General features: G+C 43.7%; 2 protein-coding genes across 2 annotated transcripts; one reads left to right on the top strand and one right to left on the bottom strand.

The window, feature by feature from the left end:
• Window positions 1-472: 472 nt before the first annotated feature.
• Window positions 473-2,309, top strand: LOC131459810 (E3 SUMO-protein ligase ZBED1-like). Its single transcript, XM_058629919.1, has 2 exons — window positions 473-1,599; window positions 1,696-2,309. The coding sequence occupies exons 1-2, from the start codon at window positions 525-527 to the stop codon at window positions 2,019-2,021; spliced, it is 1,401 nt and encodes a 466-aa protein (XP_058485902.1). The 5' UTR covers window positions 473-524; the 3' UTR covers window positions 2,022-2,309.
• Window positions 2,310-12,374: 10,065 nt separating this feature from the next.
• On the bottom strand, window positions 12,375-24,255 carry grk1a (G protein-coupled receptor kinase 1 a). The gene is made up of 7 exons (XM_058629960.1): window positions 23,605-24,255; window positions 23,179-23,306; window positions 22,498-22,655; window positions 20,728-20,811; window positions 19,118-19,242; window positions 18,144-18,345; window positions 12,375-12,667 (listed from the first exon to the last, which is right to left on the bottom strand). The coding sequence occupies exons 1-7, from the start codon at window positions 24,253-24,255 to the stop codon at window positions 12,375-12,377; spliced, it is 1,641 nt and encodes a 546-aa protein (XP_058485943.1).
• Between the last annotated feature and the right edge of the window lie 635 nt (window positions 24,256-24,890).

Below are 24,890 nucleotides of genomic sequence, written 5' to 3'. Positions count from 1 at the left end.
CTGTTTGCACTTTTTGATAAAAGTGTCAGTTAAATGACATGTAATGTAATGTTACTTAAAGAGTAGTAAGCCAGCTGTTTGTAAGTTAGGTACATTAGCATGTGTGGTGATTTAAGTGATTTCTATGACCTGACAGTTTGTTTTCTTGTTTGATCATTACTGTTCATACAGGTCCAGTGCTTGCATTGTTCCATGCAATTGGCGTATAATAACAATACGTCCTCGATGCTTAGGCACTACCGTGCTAAGCATGAAAACAAGCAGGAGAACACTGTTCATGGTAGGTTATGTTTATCCACACAATTCTACACACCACTAAAAATGTTACAGTAGCCTGTCCTTCACCGTTTTATTTGTTTGATTCTGTCTTAGTGGACCGAAAGCAGGAGCTGGATGAGGCTCTGGTAAATATGGTTGTGAAGGACTCTCAGCCTTTTACCATTGTGGACAATCCAGGCTTCAAAGAGTTTGTGGGAAAGCTTGACCCCACATATACTCTGCCTTCCAGACAGGCTCTAAAGAACATGGTGGGAGAGAAATATGAGGAGGAGAAGGCCAAAGCCAAGGCTCAACTGCAGCATGTGGAGGCAGTTAGCCTGACCTCTGATATGTGGACCTCCACGAATATGGATGCATATCTGGCAGTAACTTGTCATTTTGTGCAGGACAATATGAAGTTGGCCACTTTACTCTTAGGAGTGCTGCCTTTCCCCCAAGACCACACTGCTGAAAACATCGCCGCTGCTCAGAAGTCTCTGATGGTGGAGTGGGGACTTGAGGGGAAGGTTCAATGCATGGTGACTGATGCTGCCGCAAACATGGTCTCCACTGCTAAAAAACTAGCAATGCGACATGTTGTTTGCATTGCACATGCATTAAATCTTGTAGTTAAAAAATCCCTGGATCAAACCCCTGGCCTAGATGATCTGCGCACAAAGGCACGGAAAGTAGTGACTTATTTTAGATCAAGCACTACTGGAAAAGAAAAGCTGAAACATGTGCAACAGCAAATGAACTGTGCCGTGATGAAGCTAATTCAGGAGGTGGACACGCGCTGGAACAGCACCTTTTTGATGTTGCAGCGATTACATAATGAGAGGCAGACAGTCGGGGCAGCTCTGGCATCACTTAAGACAGATGCTCATCCACTCTCATCTGAGGAATATGAGACAGTCGCAGCGTGTCTCAAAGTGCTCTCCCCGTTCTTTGCAGCAACTGTGGAACTGTCCCAGGAGAAGAGAGTGTCAGGCTCCATGGTGATTCCACTGGTAAAAATGTTATTTCAAGCAAACAGGGAAGTCATACAGAACACCACCAATATAACAGCAACACTTCTTGGACAGAATATAACTGCAACCCTGATAAAGAAGTTTGACAACCTAGAGAGCTCGACTGTCCTGTCACTCGCCACACTGCTGGATCCCAGGTTTAAGGCCATCGGTTTTAACAGTTCAGAAAAGGCCCAAAATGCTGTACGAAAACTTACAGCTGAATGTGCAGCACTGGTGAGGAACACACGAGTGGAGACTTCATCAGATGATCCTTCATCTTCTGCTCCACCTCAACCAGCAACAAATGCACAAAATCCGTCCTCCACAGGTAGTTGTAAGTTGGTAATTATGAACACACACACACACACACACACATTGACACTTGTCTGTGTTCATGACTGTCAAATCTTAATTTTTGTTTCAGCTTTCAACCTCTGGACACGTTTGGATGAAGATGCGACATTGGCAAGAGCTCACAGGAGTCATACATCGGATGCTACAATTGAAGTGCAGCGATATATGACTGATCCTCCAGTGCATAGATCGGAGGATCCTCTCACATACTGGAATGAGCACAAACATGTGTATCCACATTTGTTCACGTTAGCTAAACAATATTTGTGCATTACAGCGTCATCTGTTCCTTGTGAACGTGTTTTTTCAAAAGCTGGAGAAGTTGTCAGCAAAAAAAGAAATCGATTGAGTCCAAAAACAGTGGAAAAACTGCTATTCCTCAATAAAAACCTCTGAATTCATCCCCAAGTTACACAAGCACAGCCCACCTTCCCTGCACCTACTTTGTTTCCTCGACCACACCCTCTCTCAATCCCAGATACTAGTTAACCTTGTCTACTGAATAAGCTGAATATAATATGTTCAGCAGTAAACAACCAACACTGTCTGTCACAACGGCAATCACTGGCATGTTGTCTAATATTTCACCACTAGATGTCACTGAAATGAACCTTTGAATGAATGAACCCATGTTCAATACAATTGGCAAAGTGGTTCAATACTGCTTTATTGCTTCATTTGAGCATCACTACTTTATTTTTCTCTTGACAAGGCAGACAAAACAAGAAGAGAACAGAAGGAATAACTATACTAGACTATGCTAGGAGAAAAACAAAATCACTTCTTTACAGAAGGAGAATTGACTTGACTTGACACTTGCACTAAGGCGAAACAAACTTGGGACCTGACGTGAACTCTAGGAGCATAAACAATGCACTGGCAAATGACAAAGAAACTGGGGACACTATATAGGGAAGAGGGAATCAAGGGCAGGTGCGAGTGATTATTAAAGGATCACCAGGTGAAGTGCATGAGGGAATTAGGGGAGATGTGTCAAAACAACTGAGGAAACTACGCGACAGGAAGACATGACATTTACCAAAATAAAAGGGGAAGTGAAAATCAAACCCACACCAAAAGTGACATGAACTTAACGTGGCTTTAAACCTAAACTAACAAAATAACTGAACTAAACAAGACAAAAACACTACCAGAGCTGACGCTTTGTGACAATTTAAAGAAAAAAAAAAAACTGGTCACACATACAATGCCTATCATAATTATTCACCCCCGTGTCCTGGATTATGGATTATCTCACTGGAAGACCCCCTTGGATGTTTTATCCTTTTATTGCTTTCATAAATCAATCATGGTCAATAAATGTTGTCTTTTTTTACACAAAAATGTATTGGAAAAAACTCTTTAATGTGAAAACAGATTTTGATAAAGTAATGTTAATGAAACAAAATGATATAAAGAAAAATAATTGTTTGCATAATTATTCACCCCCTTCAAGTCAGTATTTAGTAGATGCACCTTTGGCTGCAATCACAGCACTTAGTCTGTGTGGATAAGTCTCAATCAGTCTTGTACATCTGCACACTGCAATTTGCTCCATTCTTCTTTGCAAAACTGCTCAAGCTCTGTCAGGTTGCGCGGGTATCGGGCATGAACAGCCCTTTTCAAGTCCAGTCACAAATTCTCCATAGGATTGAGGTCTGGGCTTTGACTCGGCCACTCCAGAACATCTTCTCCCAAGCCGTAGTCTGAATAAGATTGTCACCCAGGATTTCGGTGTATTTTGCAGCATTCATTCTGCCCTCTATCTGTACAAGCCTTCCAGGGCCGGCTGCTGAGAAACATCCCCACAGTATGATGCTGCCACCACCATGCTTCACAGTGGGGGTGGTGTGTTTTTGGTGAGTGTTTGGATTCCGCCAAACATAACGTCTTGTCTGATGGCCAAAAAGCTCAATTTTGGACTCATCAGACCAAAGAATCTTCTTCCACTTGACCATGGAGTCTTCCACATGCCTTTTGGCAAACTCTAGTCGAGATATCCCATAAAGCTTTGACCGGTGAAGAATCCGGGCAGCAGTTTGAAGCTTGTAAGTCCTTCAGAGTAGTCGTAGGGGTCTTGGTGGCTTCTCACACTATTCTCCTACTTGCACGGTCACTCAGCCTGAGCTAGGCAGATTCACACATGTGCCATATTCCTTCCATTTCTTGATGATTGATTTCACTGAACTCCAGGGGATGTTCAATGCCTTGGAAATGTTTTGGTATCCATCCCCTGAATTGTACCTATAGAAGCTGAATGTGTTTGATTGTGGTATGAGGGTTTGGTGTAATTCACTCTATGTGTGTGTGGGGTCGCTGTGCTCTCAGAAGGGGGAACTCAGGTGTATATAGGTGGCATTATCACTGTCATTGTCAGGTTTGTGAACCGGAAGGGCAAACGGTTTTCGACCGCTGTACCGCGGAGGCGCTACTCGTGAATGGTTTTGGATTGTTTGATGGAATTTCATTATGCAAAGAAAACGCACAGCAATAAAACCAATATATTGCAACGAAACGAACAGCGTGGACATTCAATCAGAGTTCAAAAGAGCGATCGCCAAGGCAAAGCGCGTCAACCAGGTCATCCGGAGTCAGAAACCTCAGTAGCGGAAGTTTGAGGCTGAGCTGCTATAATAGTACCTTTCAATAACCCTTCCCTGAGTTGCTTGGAGTGTTCTTCTGTCTTCATGGTGTAATGGTGGCCAGGAATACTGATGAACCAGTCTCTGGACCCTTCAGACACAGGTGTTTTATACCTCAATCACACACCCACACCACAGGTGATCTTCCTTTCACTAATTGTGAGACTATTGGCACCAATTGGATGGACCTCTATTGAATTAGACCATTAAATTAAAAAGGGGGTAAATAATTATGCAATTATGCAAATAATTTTCATTGACATTACTTTGTAGAAATCTGTTTTCACTTTGACATTAAAGAGTTTTTTCCAATAAATGTGTGAAAAAAGCCACATTTTATTGACCATGATTGATTTATGAAAGCAATAAAAGGGTAAAACATCCAAGGGGGTGAATACTTATGATAGGCAATGTATCTACAGAGAAAATATATGAAAGGCTACCCTAAAAGTAACTTTAGTTATGATGATTACATAAAGTTTTATTCAACAGTAAGCTAGTGGAATATTGTCTAATCTAACGCTGTCTTTTGGACAATTTGCAGATTTGCTGTGATGTGTGTCACTGGTGGTACCATCAGGGATGTGCCAAAGAAAAATGTCTCAAGAAAAAAAAACTACATCTGCAAATCCTGCAACTAAAACAAAGTGTCCAGGCTGGACGGGCGCCTCGATGGTAAAACATACTCGACTATGTTCCTGTGTTCTTGTATTCTCAGATATGGACCATTAATAAACTTTATTGTTGTACTCTGTATGTTGTATGATTCAAGTACAGTACTTTCTTCCATTCAGATATCTTTACACATCAATCAATCAATCAATCAATGGCTTTATTCATACCTTGAAGGATACAGAGCAGTACATGGTGACCAGCACCCTGTTACTCTTGATGGGTAGGGGTTACATTCTCTGTCTTTTCAGCATTAACAGTAGAGGAAACCAGGTGCATGTACAGTGAATTTGGTCAATATCACTCCTTGCAATAAAAACTTATAGCGTGCTGTCAATCTTCGGCAGGGCCGGCCGAAAAGTGACTGTGTCATGATCTTCTCTCTGTCATCTCATTTCACCCCAGCATACCAGTCCCTCCTTCTCATCACCTTCCAGTCACTCCCTCCTCATCAGCTCAACTCCACTCACCTATTCACAGCAGCTGCACCTGATAACTAATCAGCCCACTATATATACTCTTCTCCACCATGCAATCACTGCCAGATTGTTCTATGTCATTCGCATCAGTCTCTCCAGCGTTTCTCGGACAGATTCCCCGGTTTCAACCCTGCCTGTCCCTGACCTGTCTGCTCTGTTTCTGTTCCGGTGATCGACGCTACCTTCTGTCCCCGACAATGGATTCTGCCTGCTCCCTCCCAGCTTCCCCTTGCGAGGTTTTGTCTGAACTTTCGCTGAACTTTGTGGTAAATAAAAGTCATTACCAACTGTCTGCCTGCCTCCGTGTACTGCATTTGGGTCCTCCCCTGACCCGTTGCAGTACAATCTAGCCAGACATGGACCCAGCACACACTGTCAAGCCGCTGGCACGCCTGGGTCTAGTTGAGAGTCAGCTCCAACGCCATGAGGCAATCTTAGCCTCCACTGCAGCTGAGGTTTGACAAGCAGCGGCGAATATAGAGCAAGGTGTCGCCACGCTCGCCGCCCAGGTCCAGCAGCTCACCACCGCCCTAGCTCAGACCTTAGCTCCACCAGTCTCCCCGGATCCACCCCCACTGGCTCCAACTCAGCATGGTCCTGTCTCAGAGCCTTGGATCGACGTCCGACCAACCGCCTCCTGCCAGTCAACCCACGAGGGAGTTCAAGCCCAGGCAGGTCAGCCAGGCCAGCCTCACACCGGAAGAGAGAGAGAGAGAGAGAGAGACGTCACATGGGGAACCTCTGTCTCTACTGTGGTCAAGTGGGACACTTCATCTCCAAGTGTCCAGCAAAAGGCCCGGACGACACATCCAAACCTTCCTCCAACCTACGTCCCCTGTGCCAAGCTTGACTACTGTTGCCTCAGGGCTCTCAGACTCTCGCCACACTTATTGACTCTGGTTCAGATGTGAACATTAACGATGATAACCTAGCTCGACAGCTGGGGGTTGAGCGAATTCTCCTGCCCTGTCTGGTTCCCGTCAAGGCCTTGGAAGGCCGCCTTCTAAAGACTGTCACCCACCAGACTGTGCCCATTTGCATGCTCCTCTCTGGCAACCATCATGAGACCATCAGTTCCACATCCTGCAGTCTCGTCACCATCCGCTTCTCCTTGGGTTCCCCTGGCTCCGTTGTCATAACCCCGACCTCGACTGGGCCACTGGGGCTATCATTGCATTGACCATCGAGGGTTGAACAATATGACTATTGACCTCCGGTCCGAGGTTCTTCAGTGGGCCCACAGCTCCCAACTCTCCTGTCACCCTGGTATCCAGAGAACCAAGTAGTTCGTCCAGCGCCGTTTCTGGTGGTCCTCCCTGTGAGAGGACACCTGTCCTACCTGCAACCAACACAAGCCCTCGCTCCATGCTCCTGCTGGTCTCCTGCATCCACTGCCAGTTCCTCATCGCCCCTGGTCCCACATCTCCATGGATTTTGTCACCAGTCTGCCAGCGGCAACACCACCATACTGACGGTGGTAGACCGCTTCAGCAAGTTGGCTCACTTCGTGCCATTACTCAAGCTCCCATCAACCACGTCGTCTGGCTCCATGGCAACCCGATTGACGTGGTCTCTGACCGGGGTCCCCAGTTTGCCTCGGCCTTCTGGAAGGAGTTCTGCTTGCTCCTGGGGGCCACCGTCAGCCTGTCCTCGGGATACCACCCCATAGTCCAACGGCTAAACGGAGCAAAAGAACCAGGAATTGGAGACGGCCCACCGCTGCATGACGTCCCAAAACCCATTGTCCTGGTCCGAACAACTCCTGTGGGTCGAGTATGCCCACAACACCTTAACCACCTCTGCAATGGGCCTCTCCCCCTTCTAATGTGCCTACGGCTTACAGCCAGCCCTGGAGAGAGAGAGCGTTTGTCCATCTGTCCAGGCTTTCATCCGTTGCTGCCGCAGGACTTGGATCCGAGCCCGAGCCGCCCTTCTTCGAGCCGCCCTTCTTCAGGCTGCCGGCCGCTACACCAGAATCAGAATCAGAATCAGAATCAGCTTTATTGGCCAAGTATGTGAACACATACAAGGAATTTGACTCCAGTTTTATCAAACACACGCTGTACATTAAACATAAACATCAACATAACTTAACATACATTCAACAAAAGTGAATAAATACCACTGCTGCCAACCACCACTGCTCCCAGGCCCCGGAGTACCAACCTGGACAGAGGGTCTGGCTCTCCACCCGTGATCTTCCTCTGAGGGCGGAGTCCATGAAGCTGGCTCCTCGGTTCCCCAGTGGCAGTGAAGCTCAAGCTCCCCAGGTCCATGCGGGTCCATCCCACCTTCCATGTCTCCAAGATTAAACCAGTACAAGAGAGCGCTCTGGTTCGCGTTTCTCCGCCTCCTCGCCTCATTGATGGGGGGCCCGTTTACACCGTTCGTCGTCAACTGCGGTCCCGGCAGCATGGTAAAGGGCTCCAATACTTGGTGGACTGGGATGGCTAATCAGAGAGTTCAATCAACACCACCCGGATCAGCCGGCCAGTACCAGTCATACCCCCAAACCACGGGCTCCTCTGCTCGACCCACCCAATGCTGACAACATCAGTCCCGAGGGTCCCTCCTCCTCCGTGGACGACGCACTCTCCACAGCCGAAGATGAGGGGATGGATGTGGAGGTCTCTGACAAGTATTAAAAAGTAAAAAGTATTGTGCAATAAAAATCGTTTTCAGGGTACAATTCATCTTAAATGTTACTCAAGTAACTGTAACAGAAGTTAATGATCCACACATTACTGCCCATCTGGGACTAATCCTGATACAGCAATTACTAATGGTGGAGAAGAGGAGTGCACCATGCATGCGTAATAAATGTCCTAACATAGTCTGACCTTGCACATCAAAGGTGTTGGCCTTTCGACAGAAATGTGTTTTTTCGTTTCTGGAATATCCATCTGGATATGTCCCATTTGTTTTATAATTCACAATGTCGTTGTAGACGCACTGATCCATTTTCAGTCTCTTGGGACCAGTTGCCTGATGGATTATGATCAATTAGCCTAACCTATGGTGTCATTGGTTAATTGTGAGGTGTGTACCCACGTGACTTCAAGGCTTTCTGTATTCCTCTTATCCTCATCTCTTACTATCAATAATGGACAGCTATTTTTTTTGTTTAAAAACATTTCAAATAAGAAACTGATTATTTTATCTAGTTCCTATTTAGATTGTATACTGTACATGCTTTCACCTTACTGTTATACATTATAATTATTTCACAGGTATCTGACATGCGAGGGAAGGCAATCTTACTGCTGGACAATAATCTGACTGCCCTTAATGTTTCCCTTGACAACACAATTGCCTCTTTATTGTTGGAAGCACTTTGACATTCAGGCTCCTAATTTCTCATTATTTGTTATATAATTACTGTGACGTGGAAAAACTCCTGCATTGTTTTCTGCATTTATTTCCTAATCTTCATAAAATCATTGAAACTGAGGTATTGAAATATAACTTTATTTATAGATCAAAGCGGTGTAAAATCACATTGCAACAACGATAACAACAACAACAATAAAAGTGGCAAGGTAAAGCATCTACCTTCATCATTTGTTGACAACTAGCCTACATTATGAAAACATCAGGTTACTATTTTTTATCTGCGCCGTTATTTTTCCGTAGCCTCTTCACTTGGGCTACAGGACATATCTATTGCACAGTAAAAAAAAAACTTTTCTCTCAGTGCTGCGCCTGCCATCTGACCCGTATATGTACGAGTAGATCTATGCTCACTTCCTTGGATCAAGGAATTTGATCGTTTTTCGGCAAGCAGTCTCTTTTCGGCACTACACCGAATGTGAATGTGTATGAAAGATGAGTGCTAATGCGCTGCACATAGATGCGCTGTATGAAAGTGTGAGTGAATCGGTGTGAATGTTTGAATGGCAAAACTGTCATTTTATCTATCAAACAAACACTTTATTTTCCTCTTTTCTGTGTTTTATGTACATAGACTTGTGGTGAAGATGACTCTGGATGAGCACAGAGATCTAACAGCTCAGTTGCTGGTGTCATCAGTGCAGGAATGGTGGTGTGCTGGTGTGTCAGGGGTAAACTGGTGTTCTTGTGCCACCTGTAGGCCCCATGGACCAGGGGTGGAAAATCTGAGGCCAGGTTCCAACCGTAAAGTGTAGTAAAAACCTAGTAAAAACCTAATAAAACCACAACCAACTTCTCCCAGTACTGCCTTGAAGGTTTTTGTACATTCCCAGACCTTATCCTGCTATTTGATATATTCATTTCAATTCAATTTCTATAGCACCAATTCATAACATACGTTATCAAGTCACTTTACAAACTGACAGCTGCTGTGTTTAGAACATCAGGGAGAAATTTCCTGATCCTCAAGGACTCTACACTGGTTTCACACTGGTTTCACACTGGTTTCATGCCTGGCCTCTGAGTTTCCTTCCAAGTCTCTGACAGGTTTACATAAAGTATTCAAACATCACAATGTTCATTCAGGGCATGAAACTTCATTTTTATATATGGTTCTATTTTTTATTATTACTGATAATGTATCTTATGTTAAATTTTTTCTGTTTTTCTGTATTTTAATATAATGTTACACTAATTTACTTATATTTATATTTATATATGTGTATATATTTTACTTATATTTTGCTGGTTCAAACTGAAGAGTAAATAAACAATAAAAGATGAAAACACATAAGTGCTGTGTTTATTTACAAAATAATATTAAACAGGGAATTTGAAGCAATCAGGAATGTGAAAACATAACAAAAGCAGGAAAATGGCAGGCGCTTCAGTTGGTGTGGATACACGCCTCAGATGAGAGAGAGAGAGAGAGAGAGCCTCACACTGCAGAAGACCTGCTCTTATAGATAGTGGCTCCACCCCATGATTAGGATCCACACTTGGAACACATAAGGGAGAGGCAGAGCACAAGAGCAGCCAACAGAAAATATAGACAGGGAGAACTACACCACCCAGAGGTGGAAGAGGACGTAACAATTAATTTCAATGTTATCACATAAATATCTATACTGTAACACTATCCTTTTCTGTTAGCTGCAAATAAAGAAGATACTGTGGCAGGACGTAGGTGAGTTTCACAGGTTTATTCTGTATGAGTTTAACAGCAAGAGCACATGTGCCCCATACAGCAAATATATATATCACAGAACCACCCCTTACCCAGAAACCAACTGGGTGAGTGCCCCCCCCCCCGGAACACCCAGAGGGAAACCCCAGGGTAAGAATCAGTACCTCACAGGAGGCTTAACCAGTCTGCCATGACGGGTACGCCGCCCTACGTCCGAAACCACAGGTGGGCGACAGGCAGGAGAGACACTGACCACAACAGGGTCCAACGTAGGACAAACAGCCGGAGAAGACACAACAGGGGCCTTGGAAGGGGGGCGACCCCGACAGGGAACCTGGGCCGTAACACCTCTTCACCGGCCACGAAATGAGCCGGCTTGAGTCTATCCAACGAAACACGCTCTCGACGCCCGCCCATATCCAGCACGAAACTTTTAGAGCCCGCCTCCAGCACCCTAAACGGGCCGTCGTAAGGAGGCTGGAGGGGGGACCGGTGAGCATCATGCCGTACAAAAACAAATAGGGCTGTCCCGAGCTCAGCAGGCACAAATGACCGAGGAGAAAAGTGGTGAACCGGCACTGGAGCAAAAGCGGCATCAGACGGAGGACACGCAACAGGAAAGGAACAGGGGGCCGAGCTCGCAGGCAAAAACTCCCCTGGAACACGGAGCGGCTGTCCGTGGACCAACTCTGCGGGTGAAGCATCCAGGTCCTCCTTAGGAGCTGAGCGCAACCCAAGCATCACCCAAGGCAAACGATCCACCCAGTTAGCATCAGAGAGTGCAGCACGCAACAATGCCTTAAGCGACCGGTGAAAACGTTCACACAAGTCGTTAGCCTGAGGATGGTACGCGGTAGTACGGTGAACCTGTGTCCCCAGAGACTTTGCCAGTGCAGACCAGAGGTCTGAAACGAACTGAGAGCCCCTGTCAGAGGTGATGTCCGACGGGGAACCGAAACGCGCGACCCAAGCAGAAAGAAACGCACCTGCCACGTCCGCGGATGTCGTGGAGGACAGAGGAACCGCCTCTGGCCACCTGGTGGAAGAAACACAGGTCTCCTCGCCGTCTTCTGGTGGAGACTCCAGCCGTCATCGCCGAATCCGCGCCCTCCACCGTGGGCTGCAGGTAATCCGACGCCACACTCTGCACGGAAACACATCTGGAAGTCAGCAGGATCCGAGCCGCTTCCTCAGCCAAACTGCGGAAGTCGCCAGCGGCCAGGCACGGGGAGTTCGCCAGGGCTGTGCGCGATGGCAGCGGGAGTTGGCGCAGGAAAATATGCGGGAAAAGGAAACCACCGTCCTCCATGCCCAGTAACGACAGCAAGAGCACATGTGCCCCATACAGCAAATATATATATCACAGAACCACCCCTTACCCAGAAACCAACTGGGTGAGAGAACACACCCCTGAGTGCCCGCCACAATACCACTAAAAATTAAAAATAATAATATGAATGAATGAAAAAGGAATATGAATGTGTAAATAAATACAGAAATCAATCAATCAATGAATACATTAATAAATAAATAAGATGACATAAATAGATAAAATATAAATAATAAAAAAGGATAATACAGAAGTAAACACAATACTAAATAAATACAGAAATTAATAATGTGGAAATAATCAAACTATAAATAAAAATGAACTGAAACATAAATACATGTCTATAATTAATGCATGTACTTATTTCTGTATGTATGAATTAATTCATGTACTCATTAATATATTTACTATTTTATGTATTCTAATATTTGTTCCTGCATAATTGTGTAATTTTTTGAAAAGAAATATTCCTTTTTAATAATCTACCACCTTCCTGAAAACTCATATAAAAGGTAGTGATGGAATGACAGAATTTAAATAAATAAACAATCATGACAGCATACAGGTGGAGGACTTTGGCAGCTGCTCCAGGGTGGATTCACGCCGCAGGTCACTGGGCAAAGTTCCATCTGGACCCCAGACTGTAAGTTCAGCATAGATGCCTGTCTCAATCATCTCCTCCTGCCATGAGATGGAGATGTTCCCTGAGGCAAACTCATCAAAAAACACATTGTCCTGCTCATCCAGCTGCACACCTTTAACAGTGGAGAAGGCCCCGACAGCATCAATGTCCTTAGTATGAACTATTTTAGAGTCCGGCACGAATGGTGGTGGAAGGATTCCTGAGGAGATGAGGAAAAACATCAGGCACTTTGGTCTAGTTTTCAGGTTTTTTCTGATTTTCAGTTAGCCAATATGTTTGTCTGTGGTTTTGGATGTAGGTTATGATTCAAGGTACAAATTAAATGGAGGATTTTATATTTAAATGTAATTATAAAATTTTAAATCCACATCTGTTTACTATTACTTCACATTTATGTCATGTATTAATGTGATTTATCAGTATTTTCCTGTATAAATACTGTATTAAACTATGCTGTAAAAACACTTGAGCATCCTGATAAAATAATGTCCTATAATATGGCATTATATTATTAAATATTACAGTTAAAGCCTGTGAACTGAATGTAATATACTGTAATTTATGTGAAATGTACAGTTTCTGTTATTATATAGCTATTTAGTTACAATACAAGTACTAGTATTGTATAGACACTGTGGGAAAGTGAGCAGCCTTGGTTTTCTTTTATTCACACTTTTTCTGATTAATCACCATGGTGTTGAAGGGTACAAACAATGTAAATAAAACAATGTAATGTAAATTAAACACCCTTTATGTTTTATATGTTTTGCTCAGTTAAAATAGGGAGTAGAAGGAGAAAAAGTCAAAATAGCACAATGACTATAAAACTCTAATGATACTGAAATGTGGTGCTGGGCTGACAAATAATCCACAGAGGACTGAAACAGAGAAAAAAAATTCTTGTTGAGGGGCTGTTTTGGGGCACTCCTGTGAGGTTGAAGGCATGCTGAGGTTGGCCTGATAAACAGCTGCCTAGCCTGTCGTAGTAGGTCTGCCACGGTTAAAAATGGAGCAAACTTCTTCATCAGAAAAACGGCATTGGGCAGGAGTATCGGGGGGATTTTGGAACGTACACACATTCGCCAGTGTGTTAAAGATGTCCTCATTGTTTAATATTGCTGCAACAAGATTGCAGTTTTGTTCAATATATTCAAAGTTTCATTCCATATATTCAAGTTTTCGTTCAATATATTCAAAGTTTCATTCCATATTTTCAAGGTTTCGTTCAATATATTCAAAGTTTCATTCCATATATTCAAGGTTTCGTTCAATATATTCAAAGTTTCATTCCATATATTCAAGGTTTCGTTGAATATATTCGAAGTTTCATTCCATATATTCAAGGTTTCGTTCAATATATTCAAAGTTTCATTCCACATATTCAAGGTTTTGTTCAATATATTCAAAGTTTCATTCAATATATTCAGCGTTTCATTCCATATATTCAAGGTTTTGTTCAATATATTCAAAGTTTCATTCCATATATTCAAGGTTTCATTCAATATATTCAGTTTCATTCAATATATTCAAGGTTTTAGTTCAATATATTCAGAGTTTCATTCCATATATTCAAGGTTTCGTTCAATATATTCAGAGTTTCATTCCATATATTCGAGGTTTCGTTCAATATATTCAGAGTTTTATTCCATATATTCGAGGTTTCGTTCAATATATTCAGAGTTTCATTCCATATATTTGAGGTTTCGTTAAATATATTCAGAGTTTCATTCCATATATTCGAGGTTTCGTTCAATATATTCGAGGTTTCGTTCAATATAATTTAAGGTTTCTTTCAATATATTCAGAGTTTCATTCCATATATTCAAGGTTTCGTTCAATATATTCAAAGTTTCATTCAATATATTCAGAGTTTCATTCCAAATATTCGAGGTTTCGTTCAATATATTCAGAGTTTCATTCCATATATTCAGGATTCATTCAATATATTCAGAGTTTCACTCCATATATTCGAGGTTTCGTTCAATATATTCAGAGTTTCATTCCATATATTCAAGGTTTCGTTCAATATATTCAGAGTTTCATTCAATATATTCAAGGTTTCATTCAATATATTCAGAGTTTCATTCCATATATTCGAGGTTTCGTTTAATATATTCAGAGTTTCATTCCATATATTCAGGATTCATTCAATATATTCAGAGTTTCATTCTATATATTAGTTTATATTATCCCAGCTATTTTTATTTATATTAGGAGCCAGGTCAACTCTAACAAACTATACATGTTTTGAATTGTGATTTATTTTTTTATATACTTTATGAATCCCCCTATAGGTAATTCTTTCTCTGCATTTAATCCATCTTCTACTAAAAGGAGCAGTGGGCAGCCACAATGAGGGAAAAAGCAAATGCAGCCCTTTTGTGACCTGGTGGGGACTCAAACTGACAACCCTCTGGTTACAAGACAAGTTCCCTTTCCTCTTTCCACATCCCAGTGATGCTCAGTGAAGGCTACATAGGTTCTCTAACACACTTGAAAAGGAAGAGTTAGGTGAAGGATATTCAGCTGCAACCCCCAACCAATAAATGTTGCCAACCTTTACACACTGTATCTTTAAGAACATTTTCACAAGAAGATTAGATTAAATGTAATAGTGAGAGTCTTTCAAAGACCTCATGAAAAAACGACAGAGGAAGAGAGTGACCCTGCCCGGAGGAAGCCCAGGGCCCCCGCCTGGAGCCAGGCCCAGACGGAGAGCCCGTGAGCGAACGCCTGGTGGCCGGTTCTACCACGGGGCCCGGTCGGGCACAGCCGAACAAGTCCCGTGGCCTCTTCATCGTCCTCCTGTGGACCCACCACCTGCAGGGAGATCGACTGGGGTCGGGTGCGCTGCCACATGGGTGGCAGTGAAGGTCGGGGATCTCGACGTACTGGACCTGGGCGGCAGAAGCTGGTTCTGGGGACGTGGAACGTCACCTCGCTGTGGGGGAAAGATGTGCGGGAGATGGAGCGCGACCAATTAGATCTGGTGGGGCTTACCTCCACGCACAGCCTTGGCTCTGGAACCTCATTCCTGGATAGGGGTTGGAAGTTATTCTTCTCTGGAGTTGCCCAGGGTGTAAGGCGCCGGGCGGGTGTGGGGATACTCACAAGCCCCCGGCTGAGCGCCGCTGTGTTGGAGTTTACCCCGGTGGACGAGAGAGTCGCCTCCCTGCGCCTTAGGGTTGCGGGGGAGTGGCAAACTGGGGTGGTGGCAAACTGGGGTGGTGGCCCCCCTTTTCAAAAAGGGGGACCTGAGAGTGTGTGCCAATTACCGGGGCATCACACTTCTCAGCCTCCCTGGTAAGGTTTACTCCAAGGTACTGGAAAAGAGGGTTCGACCGGTAGTCGAACCTCGGATTCAAGAGGAACAATGCGGATTCCGTCCTGGTCGTGGAACAACGGACCAGCTCTTTACTCTTGCAGGGATCCTGGAGGGGGCCTGGGAGTACGCCCATCCGGTCTACAGGTGTTTTGTGGACCTGGAGAAGGCGTATGATCGGGTTCCCAGGGAGATACTGTGGGAGGTGCTGCGGGAGTATGGGGTGAGGGGTGCACTACTTAGGGCCATCCAATCCCTATACGCCCAAAGCATGAGCTGTGTCAGGGTTCTCGGCACTAAATCAGGCCTGTTTCCTGTGGGTGTTGGCCTTCGCCAGGGCTGCGCTTTATCACCAATCCTGTTTGTGATTTTCATGGACAGGATATCGAGGCGTAGTCGTGGGGGAGAGGGGTTGTGGTTTGACGGGCTTGAGATCACGTCTCTGCTTTTTGCAGATGATGTGGTCCTCATGGCTTCGTCGGCCTGCGAGCTTCAGCGCTCACTGGATCGGTTCGTGGCCGAGTGTGAAGCGGTCGGGATGAGGATCAGCACCTCTAAGTCTGAGGCCATGGCTCTTAGCAGGAACCCAGTGGATTGCCTTCTCCGGGTAGGGAATGACTCCTTGCCCCAGGTGAAGGAGTTCAAGTATCAGAATCAGCTTTATTGGCCAAGTATGTAACACATACAAGGAATTTGACTCCGGTTTTTCAAACACACGCTGTACATGAAACGTAGACATCAACATAACTTAACACACATTCGACAAGAGTGAATAAATAAGGTGACCAGAGGTCCGGTTTATTTTTAAATATATATATAAACAATAAGGTGCAGATACTGAATAAATAAATAAACAAGTAAACTGGTCAAGTGTTCAGTAGTGTGACGGCCTGGGGGAAAAAACTGTTCTTGTGTCTAGCAGTTTTGGTGTACAGTGTTCTGTAACGCCTGCCAGAGGGAAGAAGATCAAACAGGTTATTTCCGGGATGTGATGGATCTGCAGAGATATTACCTGCCCGTTTCTTGACTCTAGATGTGTTCAAGTCCTGGCAGTTTAACACCAATGAGTCTCTCTGCAGTCCTGATGGTGCGATTCAGTCTGTTTCTGTCCTGTTTGGTGGCTGATGCAAACCAAACGATGATGGAGGTACAGAGAACAGACTGGACTATTGCTGTGTAGAACTGGATCAGCAGCTCCTGGGGCAGCTCTGCTGGGCCTTTTTGACTATGGAGTCAATGTTTGGTGCCCACTTTAGGTCATGGGAGATGGTGGATCCTAGAAACCTGAAGGTTTTCACAGCAGACACAGTGTTATTGAGGATGGTGAGGGGGGGCAGAGCAGGGGAGTTACTCCTGAAGTCCACTGTCATCTCCACAGTTTTGAGCGTGTTCAGCTCCAGGTTGTTCTGACCACACAGGAGGACCATTTGTTCCACCTCCCGTCTGTATGCAGACTCGTCACCGTCCCGGATGAGGCTGATGACTGTTGTGTCGTCTGCAAACTTCAGGAGTTTGACAGATGGGTCACTCGAGGGGTCATATCTCGGGGTCTTGTTTACGAGTGAGGGGACGAGGGAGCCGGAGATGGGCCGGAGAATCGGAGCGGCTGGTGCCGTACTGCATTCGCTTTACCGCATGGTTGTGACGAAAAGGGAGCTGAGCCGGAAGGCAAAGCTCTCGATCTACCGGTCAGTCTTCGTTCCTATCCTCACCTATGGTCATGAAGGTTGGGTCATGACCGAAAGAACGAGATCGCGGGTACAAGCGGCCGAAATGGGATTCCTCAGGAGAGTGGCTGGCTTTTCCCTTAGAGATAGGGTGAGAAGCTTGGTCATCCGGGGGGAGCTCGGAGTAGAACCGCTGCTCCTTCACGTTGAAAGGAGCCAGTTGAGGTGGTTCGGGCATCTGGTGAGGATGCCTCCTGGGCGCCTCCCAAGGGAGGTATATCAGGCACGTCCAGCTGGGAGGAGGCCTCGGGGTAGACCTAGGACAAGGTGGAGAGATTACATCTCCACTCTGGCCTGGGAACGCCTCGGGATCCCTCAGTCGGAGCTGGTCAATGCGGCTCAGGAAAAGGAAGTTTGGGGTCCCTTGCTGAAACTGCTGCCCCCGCGACCCGGCCCCGGATAAGCGGAGGATGATGATGATGATGTAATAGTGACCAGTAGTAGTAGTAGTAGTAGTAGTAGTAGTAGTGAGGATAAGGCTACTCTAAATCAAATCTTTGCACAGTAGCAACATTATAATTTTTTTAAAGTATAAAAGCAGTATTAAAAAAAACAAATGCAGAAGGTAAACTAACACAAACAAAATACATGATCATACAAACATTAAGTGTCATAGTGAGACTGACCTGCATTCAGTTTCCTCCAGTTGATGCCGCTGAAGAAAGGATGCATCCTGAACTCATCACAGGATCCATTCTTGAATCTGAGCCTGTTGTCGACCTCTTTGCACAGGAGACCCTCACAGATGGAAAGGGCGTTTTCACTGAACTTCTCTGGATACTTTACTATGTCGTTCAGGATCCGCTTCTTCAACACCTTGTTCTCCACCTTCAAACAGATTAAAAACAGGGGAGTTAGGCTTGTCACTGGGACAGTTCAAGGTCTTCTCCTGAGCAAGACCCGACCCCCATTGCTCCCTGGGCGCAGATGAATGCTGCCAACTGCTCCCAGCTTATGTGTGTTCACTAAATTTAACACATCCTAAAAAAAGGATTAGTTAAATGCAGAGGTCAAGTTCACTTTCACTCGGTGTGTGAAAATAAATCTACTTCTACTTCTAAGTCCTTGAGAGGGTAAATATCTTCATTGTCATTAACCCTTAGTGCTCAAGCGGCACCCATATATTTTGCCATGGGAATAATACACAACTCTTTATATGACATCCTGTGGGTGTGTTTATAGGTCTTCGTCTTCTTATGTGATATAACTGTGATGTATTTCCATATTTCACAAATTCAATCAGATTTTAAACATTTTGACTACTTTTTGCTCTGGTGTGTTTATATAGTTGGTGAAAATGAAAGAACGTTTTCATCAGATTGCTTATGTTGTGCTGAAAGCAAGGATATAAGAAACTTCATATTATACATTCTTATAACCTCTGTATACTGTACGTTTTAACATAGTAATGGGAAAAAAAGAAGCCAAAATGCTCAGTGTTCTAAGGGTTAAGATGAAAACACTTATATCCATCTTTGCTGTAAAATTCTTCAGTTGAATGCATGTAGGGCCAGGTAGGAGGGGTTGAACTGAAAAATCCTATAAAATACAAAAAAAAGATGGACTGAAAACCCACAAGATGAATAACATTCATATTTACCTTTTCTCCTCGAGTCCTAAATGGCCCATCCGCTGCCATAAACTCATACAGAGTGACTCCAAGAGCAAAATAATCCACAGAGTGGTCATACTCTTCTCCTCTCAGCAGCTCTGGAGCCATGAAGCCTGCAGGTGAGAAGCAACATGTCAGGACCTTTGGGTTAAGCATGTACATGGAGCATGAAAAAACAACATTTTCTGGCATAATAGGGCTATTATGAAGCTCTGGAAGGGACAGGGTGAGATCACACAGGTATTTAAGATAATCCACGTCTGAGTTAGTATTGAAATGGAAAATAAATACAAACACAACAGTGGAGCGAACACAACTGTGGGCGAGGTTTTGTGAAAGTTTGGAAAAAATTACATCTTTATTATATATTTTTTCCAACAGTCTTTTCCTTCCATGTCTTTTATATACCTTTGTAAATGTGTTGGACAGTGTTTACATTTTGAACTGCTAAACAGATCAACACACTATTTCTCTCAAACCCATACATCGATGCAGGCTCTATATCTTAGTTTTGAAATACATGTTCATTACCTAAGTATTTCTTGAGTAGTTTATGTTGAATTTCAGGTAAATATTTTACTTGTAATTATGCTTCATTATACATACAAGATTTAAAAGGAAGCACTCAACCAAGAAGATGTTAAAATAACCTTGTATTTGTACATTTGTGTTATTATACAGGATGTTATGACATTGCAAAATGACATTACAATATAATGTATATATGTATGTGTATATATATACATATATATACACGGTATTGCATGATGGATAAATATTTGCTGGTTTTTCTTAGCATTAGCAATAACTGAAGACAGTTATTATTGTACTGCTCTCCAGCCCTTGGAGAACAAACGACCTTCTGCTAGAGCCAAATATTTCAAATCAGTCCAGAACACATGTTGCCATTTTTCCTGCACCCAGTTCTTATGTTTTTTTGCATATGAGTCACTTGGCCATGTTTCCACATCAAAGGTTTGGCTTTTTGGTTGCAATTCTTCCATGAAGACCACTTCTGGTCAGACTTCTCTGGACAGTAGGTGGTGTATCATGGGTCCCACAGGTTTCTGCCATTCATGAGGTGGACATCTTCTGACTTTGAAGGGAAGTAAACATGATGTATCTTTTGCCTGCCACCACTGCGTCTACGGTCCTCAATGTCGCCTGTTTCTTTGTGCTTCTTCAAAAGAGCTTGAATGTCACATGTTGAAAACCCAGTGTGCTCTGAAATCTTTGCCTAGGATAGACTTTGTTGATGTTGTAGAGCTACCATGTGTCTTGTTTCTGTCTTGCCATGGTGTCTCATCTATGACATGAAACTGTCCTCCACAACCTCACCTTGGTAGCAGAGTCTGACTGTTCCTCACCCAGTTTTAAGCATCTTGCACAGCTGTTTCAGTTAATGACAGTGCTTCAACCTACATTTGAAAATGATGATCATTAGCACCTGTTTGCTATAATTGGACTTACCAAATATTTATTTGATTCAGCTCACATTGCATTTTGTAAAATAATTAAAAAAAACAAACTAGAAAAACAATTATAATTTATATTTGTGAAAGCATTCTTAATTTACAGCATTTCTTTCTATTCTGTACCTGGAGTTCCAGCATAGCCCTTGATCTTGAATTGATTGTCTGCAAGTTCTACGGCCAGACCAAGGTCAGAGATGCGGACGTTACCTGTGAGAACAAACACCAGAGCAATGTCAAGAGCTGTGCACGTCATAGATACCAATCTTGACTGAACACTACATCACATAAACCGGCAATGATATGATAACTCAACGATGTCCTTGTGTTATATGCAAGTCACGGTGTGTGCTGTAAGTGGCTCAGAGTGTTTACACACACCAGTGTGTGAGTGTGTGTGTCTGTTGACCTCTAGAGGCCAATACTCAGAGGTAGTTTTAAAGTCAAGGTCAGGGCTACATTGGAATTGTAATGAAATAAATGTGATATATCCTGATATGTCCTCTCTTACATCATGTCTGCAAGGTAAATAAGAACTTCAGGACCAAATACCAACTGGTAGTCACTTCACCCACAGGAAGCCTGGAGATTCGCAATTTGACCCAGATCCATTGTGCAAAAGTAAATTCACAGATATCGCGCCACACGGCAGGCACTGCCACTGTTACCTCACAGAAAGAAGGTCCAGTTTCCACCCATGGTCCAAAAACATGCAGAGGTTAATTGAACAGTCTAAATTGACCGTGAGAGTTAGAGTGAATGGTTGTACGTCTGTGCTGTGTTGGCCCTGCAATGAACTGGCGTCCAGGGTGACGCCAGTTCATTGATCTATGTCAACTGGGATTTGCTCCAGCTCCCTATGACCCTCATGTGAAGGGCATGGTAAAGCCCTCGGCCAGGCTTGCATTTCGAGTGAGAACAGTACCTTTACTTGGTAGGCAGGGTGTTGGCTGTGCGAGATACTGTACATAGTGTGACATTGTACTGGTGCATAACAATGAGACACAACAAACAATGTAACATACGCTGCCTGGCAAAAAAAAAAGTCGCCACCTGGATTTAACTAAGCAAATAGGTAAGGGGTTGCTGCAGTTGGTCAGGTATTGGTTCAGCAACATTATGTGCCCAAAGAATGAGGTCAGCTGACTACCTGAATATACTGAATGACCAGATTAATCCATCAATGCATTTTTTTCTTCCCTGATGACATGGGCATATTCCAAGATGACAATGCCAGGATTCATCAGGCTCAAATTGTGAAAGAGTGGTTCTGGGAGCATGAGACATCATTTTCACACATGGATTGGCCACCACAGAGTCCAGACCTTAACCCCATTGAGAATCTTTGGGACGTGCTGGAGAAGGCTTTGCTCAGTGGCCCGACTCTCCCATCATCAATACAAGATCTTGGTGAAAAATGAATGCAACACTGGACGGAAATAAATCTTGTGAAATTGCAGTAGCTTATGGAAACAATGCCACAGTGAATGAGTGCCGTAATCAAAGCTAAAGGCGGTCCAACGATGTGACCCTTTTTTTTAAAGTTTTTTCTGCTTAGTTTGGGGCTGTTTCACCAAGACATCAAGCTCTATATGAGAATAGACTGCTGCTGTTGAGCAAACACACCGGTCGCAAGTGAGTGATGCTTTTCCTACAACCCTACACCACAGCCCATAGTTCCCTGCCACACTTAGGAAAGGGACTGGTGAGCAGAGGAGTCCTCTATTTGTTATAATCTGCAGTCTCACCATTAGTTGTCAAGTCGTACACACTGGACCTTTAACTCTTAAAATCCTACAAAAGCATTACTTTCCTTTTAATGTAAAAATAGGCCACATCTATAGAGTAACATTACATACACAACAAGGATCATAGACAACATCTTTTGCTCCTGACCTTGATTATCTAGCAGCACATTCTCTGGTTTCAGGTCTCTGTAGATGATCCTCTTCTGGTGCAGGTGCTCCAGACCTTGGATGATCTGAGCTGCATAGTAGCAGGAGCGTGGCTCTTCAAACCCTGGGTTGTCCTCATCCACATTATAGATGTGATACCTGTTTGCGTGAGGATCGTATAGAAACACTTATGGATACACATATTTGGAAATACATATACTAGTCCAGTATATCTGTGTATTATTCTTTGTACTGCTAAAAACCATCAGTGACAGACAGTTAAAATGGCATTCGTATATGATATAACATTCAAAAGCTGAAACCAGGACCAATATTTAAATTCCTGGAGTATATTAAATAACTGATTAATGATTTAGGGGTTGTGTGTAAACTGCCTCAGTGATAAGAGCACTGCTCCTTCAAAGCCAGGGTCTTAGACTCCAACCCCCATGGCCCAAACTTGATGGCAGATATTTGCTACCCACTGTATCTGCAGTGTTTGCTCTTGTGAAATAACAATGGGTTAAACATAGAGGTCAAATAAACTATCAACAATTAGTGTGTGTGCAAATAAAACTATTTCTAAGAAGAGAGGCTAAAAAATGCGTATAAAATACATTTTGAAACACAGCTGGTGGAAATCAGGTTATTTTATGTTAAGTGATTGTGAATGAGATCTCACCTCAGGTCTCCTCCATTCATGATGGTCATTATCAGACACAGTTCTGTTTTTGATTGGAAAGCATACGCCAAGGAGACAATAAACCTGCTGTGAACCCGAGCCAGGATCCTCTTCTCCACTATCGCCCCCTACAGAACAGACAGGGACAGTTCAGTATGACATGATATTTACAGAACAGCACTCAAGGCTCATACTCACACTCATACTCATTTTAATGCATACAGTAATGACCAGTGTAGATTGTGTAAATTGTTAAAAAGTAAGGCCTCACACTAGAGGGTTTTCAAATCTGACTTGTAGACGAAAAAGTGTTCAAAGTGGCTATTCTGAAGGTTCCAAAACCAGGAGAACCCAAAACTCTCCTGATGTTTACAGCTAGATCTACAATCTACAATCTAAATCCTCTTCTAGTAAGAAAGCATTTACCTCATAGCCTCTTCTCTTTTTCAGTCTCTTCTTGTTGAGCTTTTTGCAGGCATACATTTTGCCTGTGGCCTTCATCTGACAGGCAGACACTTCCCCAAATCCTCCTTTCCCCAACACATGGAAATCTAAGAACCAATCCTCTCCCATTGGCTGCATCTCCAGCCACTTCCACTGCAGGAATCTTTTCAGGTACATACTCTCCAGGAAAAAAGTGTATGGCGCTTCCTTAAGAAAGTCCATCACATTGTCCATGATTTCAGTGAAAAGATCATCCCGAGCATTTTGGTGTTGCTCTTTGACCTTTGCGATGTCATTTTCCGGCAGGAAGGAGCAAAAATACTTGGCATCAGGCTCCATGTACCGGGATAAGATCTCACTTGCTTTGTTCACACGATCCTCATCCTCCGCCATGTTGTACTCCTTGATATCCCTCCAGAGATGGCAGGGAGGTTTATACGCATTGTTGGAGTCGAGGAACTCCTGGAAGAGACGTTCGCCGATTGGCTGTTCCACACATACCATCTGGAAACCCAGGTCTAAAGTCTCACGCAGACCCTCACACACTGTGATATCAGGCAGCTTCAACAGAGAGCTGTACTTCTTGTCCCGAATGGACCCAGAGTTGACTGTTGTCAGGCCACCAATATCCATGGTGACACAGGGAAAAGTAGATGACAATAGCAAATGGCAAAACCTAGTGTTTCCTCAATGAAGCTTTCACTAAAGCCAAGACACATGCGACACACATGCTGATCTACCTGACTCATCACCTCTCCACGTGGGGACTTATCCACTCTGAAAGGGTTAGTAATGTAATGCTTTATCCTGTGCTGACCCATGTGCCTGCTGCTGAATTCAAATGGGAAGAATGAATGAAAGCCGTGTGATGGAGAGTACCATCAGTAAGTATATTTGTATAACTGAATAACGGCTGTAATAAGCCTTTTATATGCACTTCAGCCATATAAAAGATGTAACCAGCAGGAACCTACCACTACCAGCCATTTCTTTCTTTGGAAGAGACTGTGAGACTGTGTCTTTATTTGTGAAGCCCAAACCTTGTGAGGTATGACATCACAATACACTCCACATTTGTCATTGTGTTGCAGGTTTCTCAGTCTTAGACTCTGACCCAATTGAAAGTTGTCAACTGTTGATGTGGATAGGGTTGCAAATATCACTCACTGCTGTGGGAATTATGGCATTTATGATGTTTTTCACATCAGGGGCTTTATTTTTCACTGTTCTGCCTCTGGTTGTCTACAAACCAAATAGCCTATGGTGTA

This window comes from Solea solea, chromosome 5 (genome assembly GCF_958295425.1).
Source record: "Solea solea chromosome 5, fSolSol10.1, whole genome shotgun sequence".
NCBI lineage: Eukaryota > Metazoa > Chordata > Actinopteri > Pleuronectiformes > Soleidae > Solea > Solea solea.
Note: the sequence above shows the minus strand (reverse complement) of the source record. Positions and strands in the feature narration are given on the sequence as shown.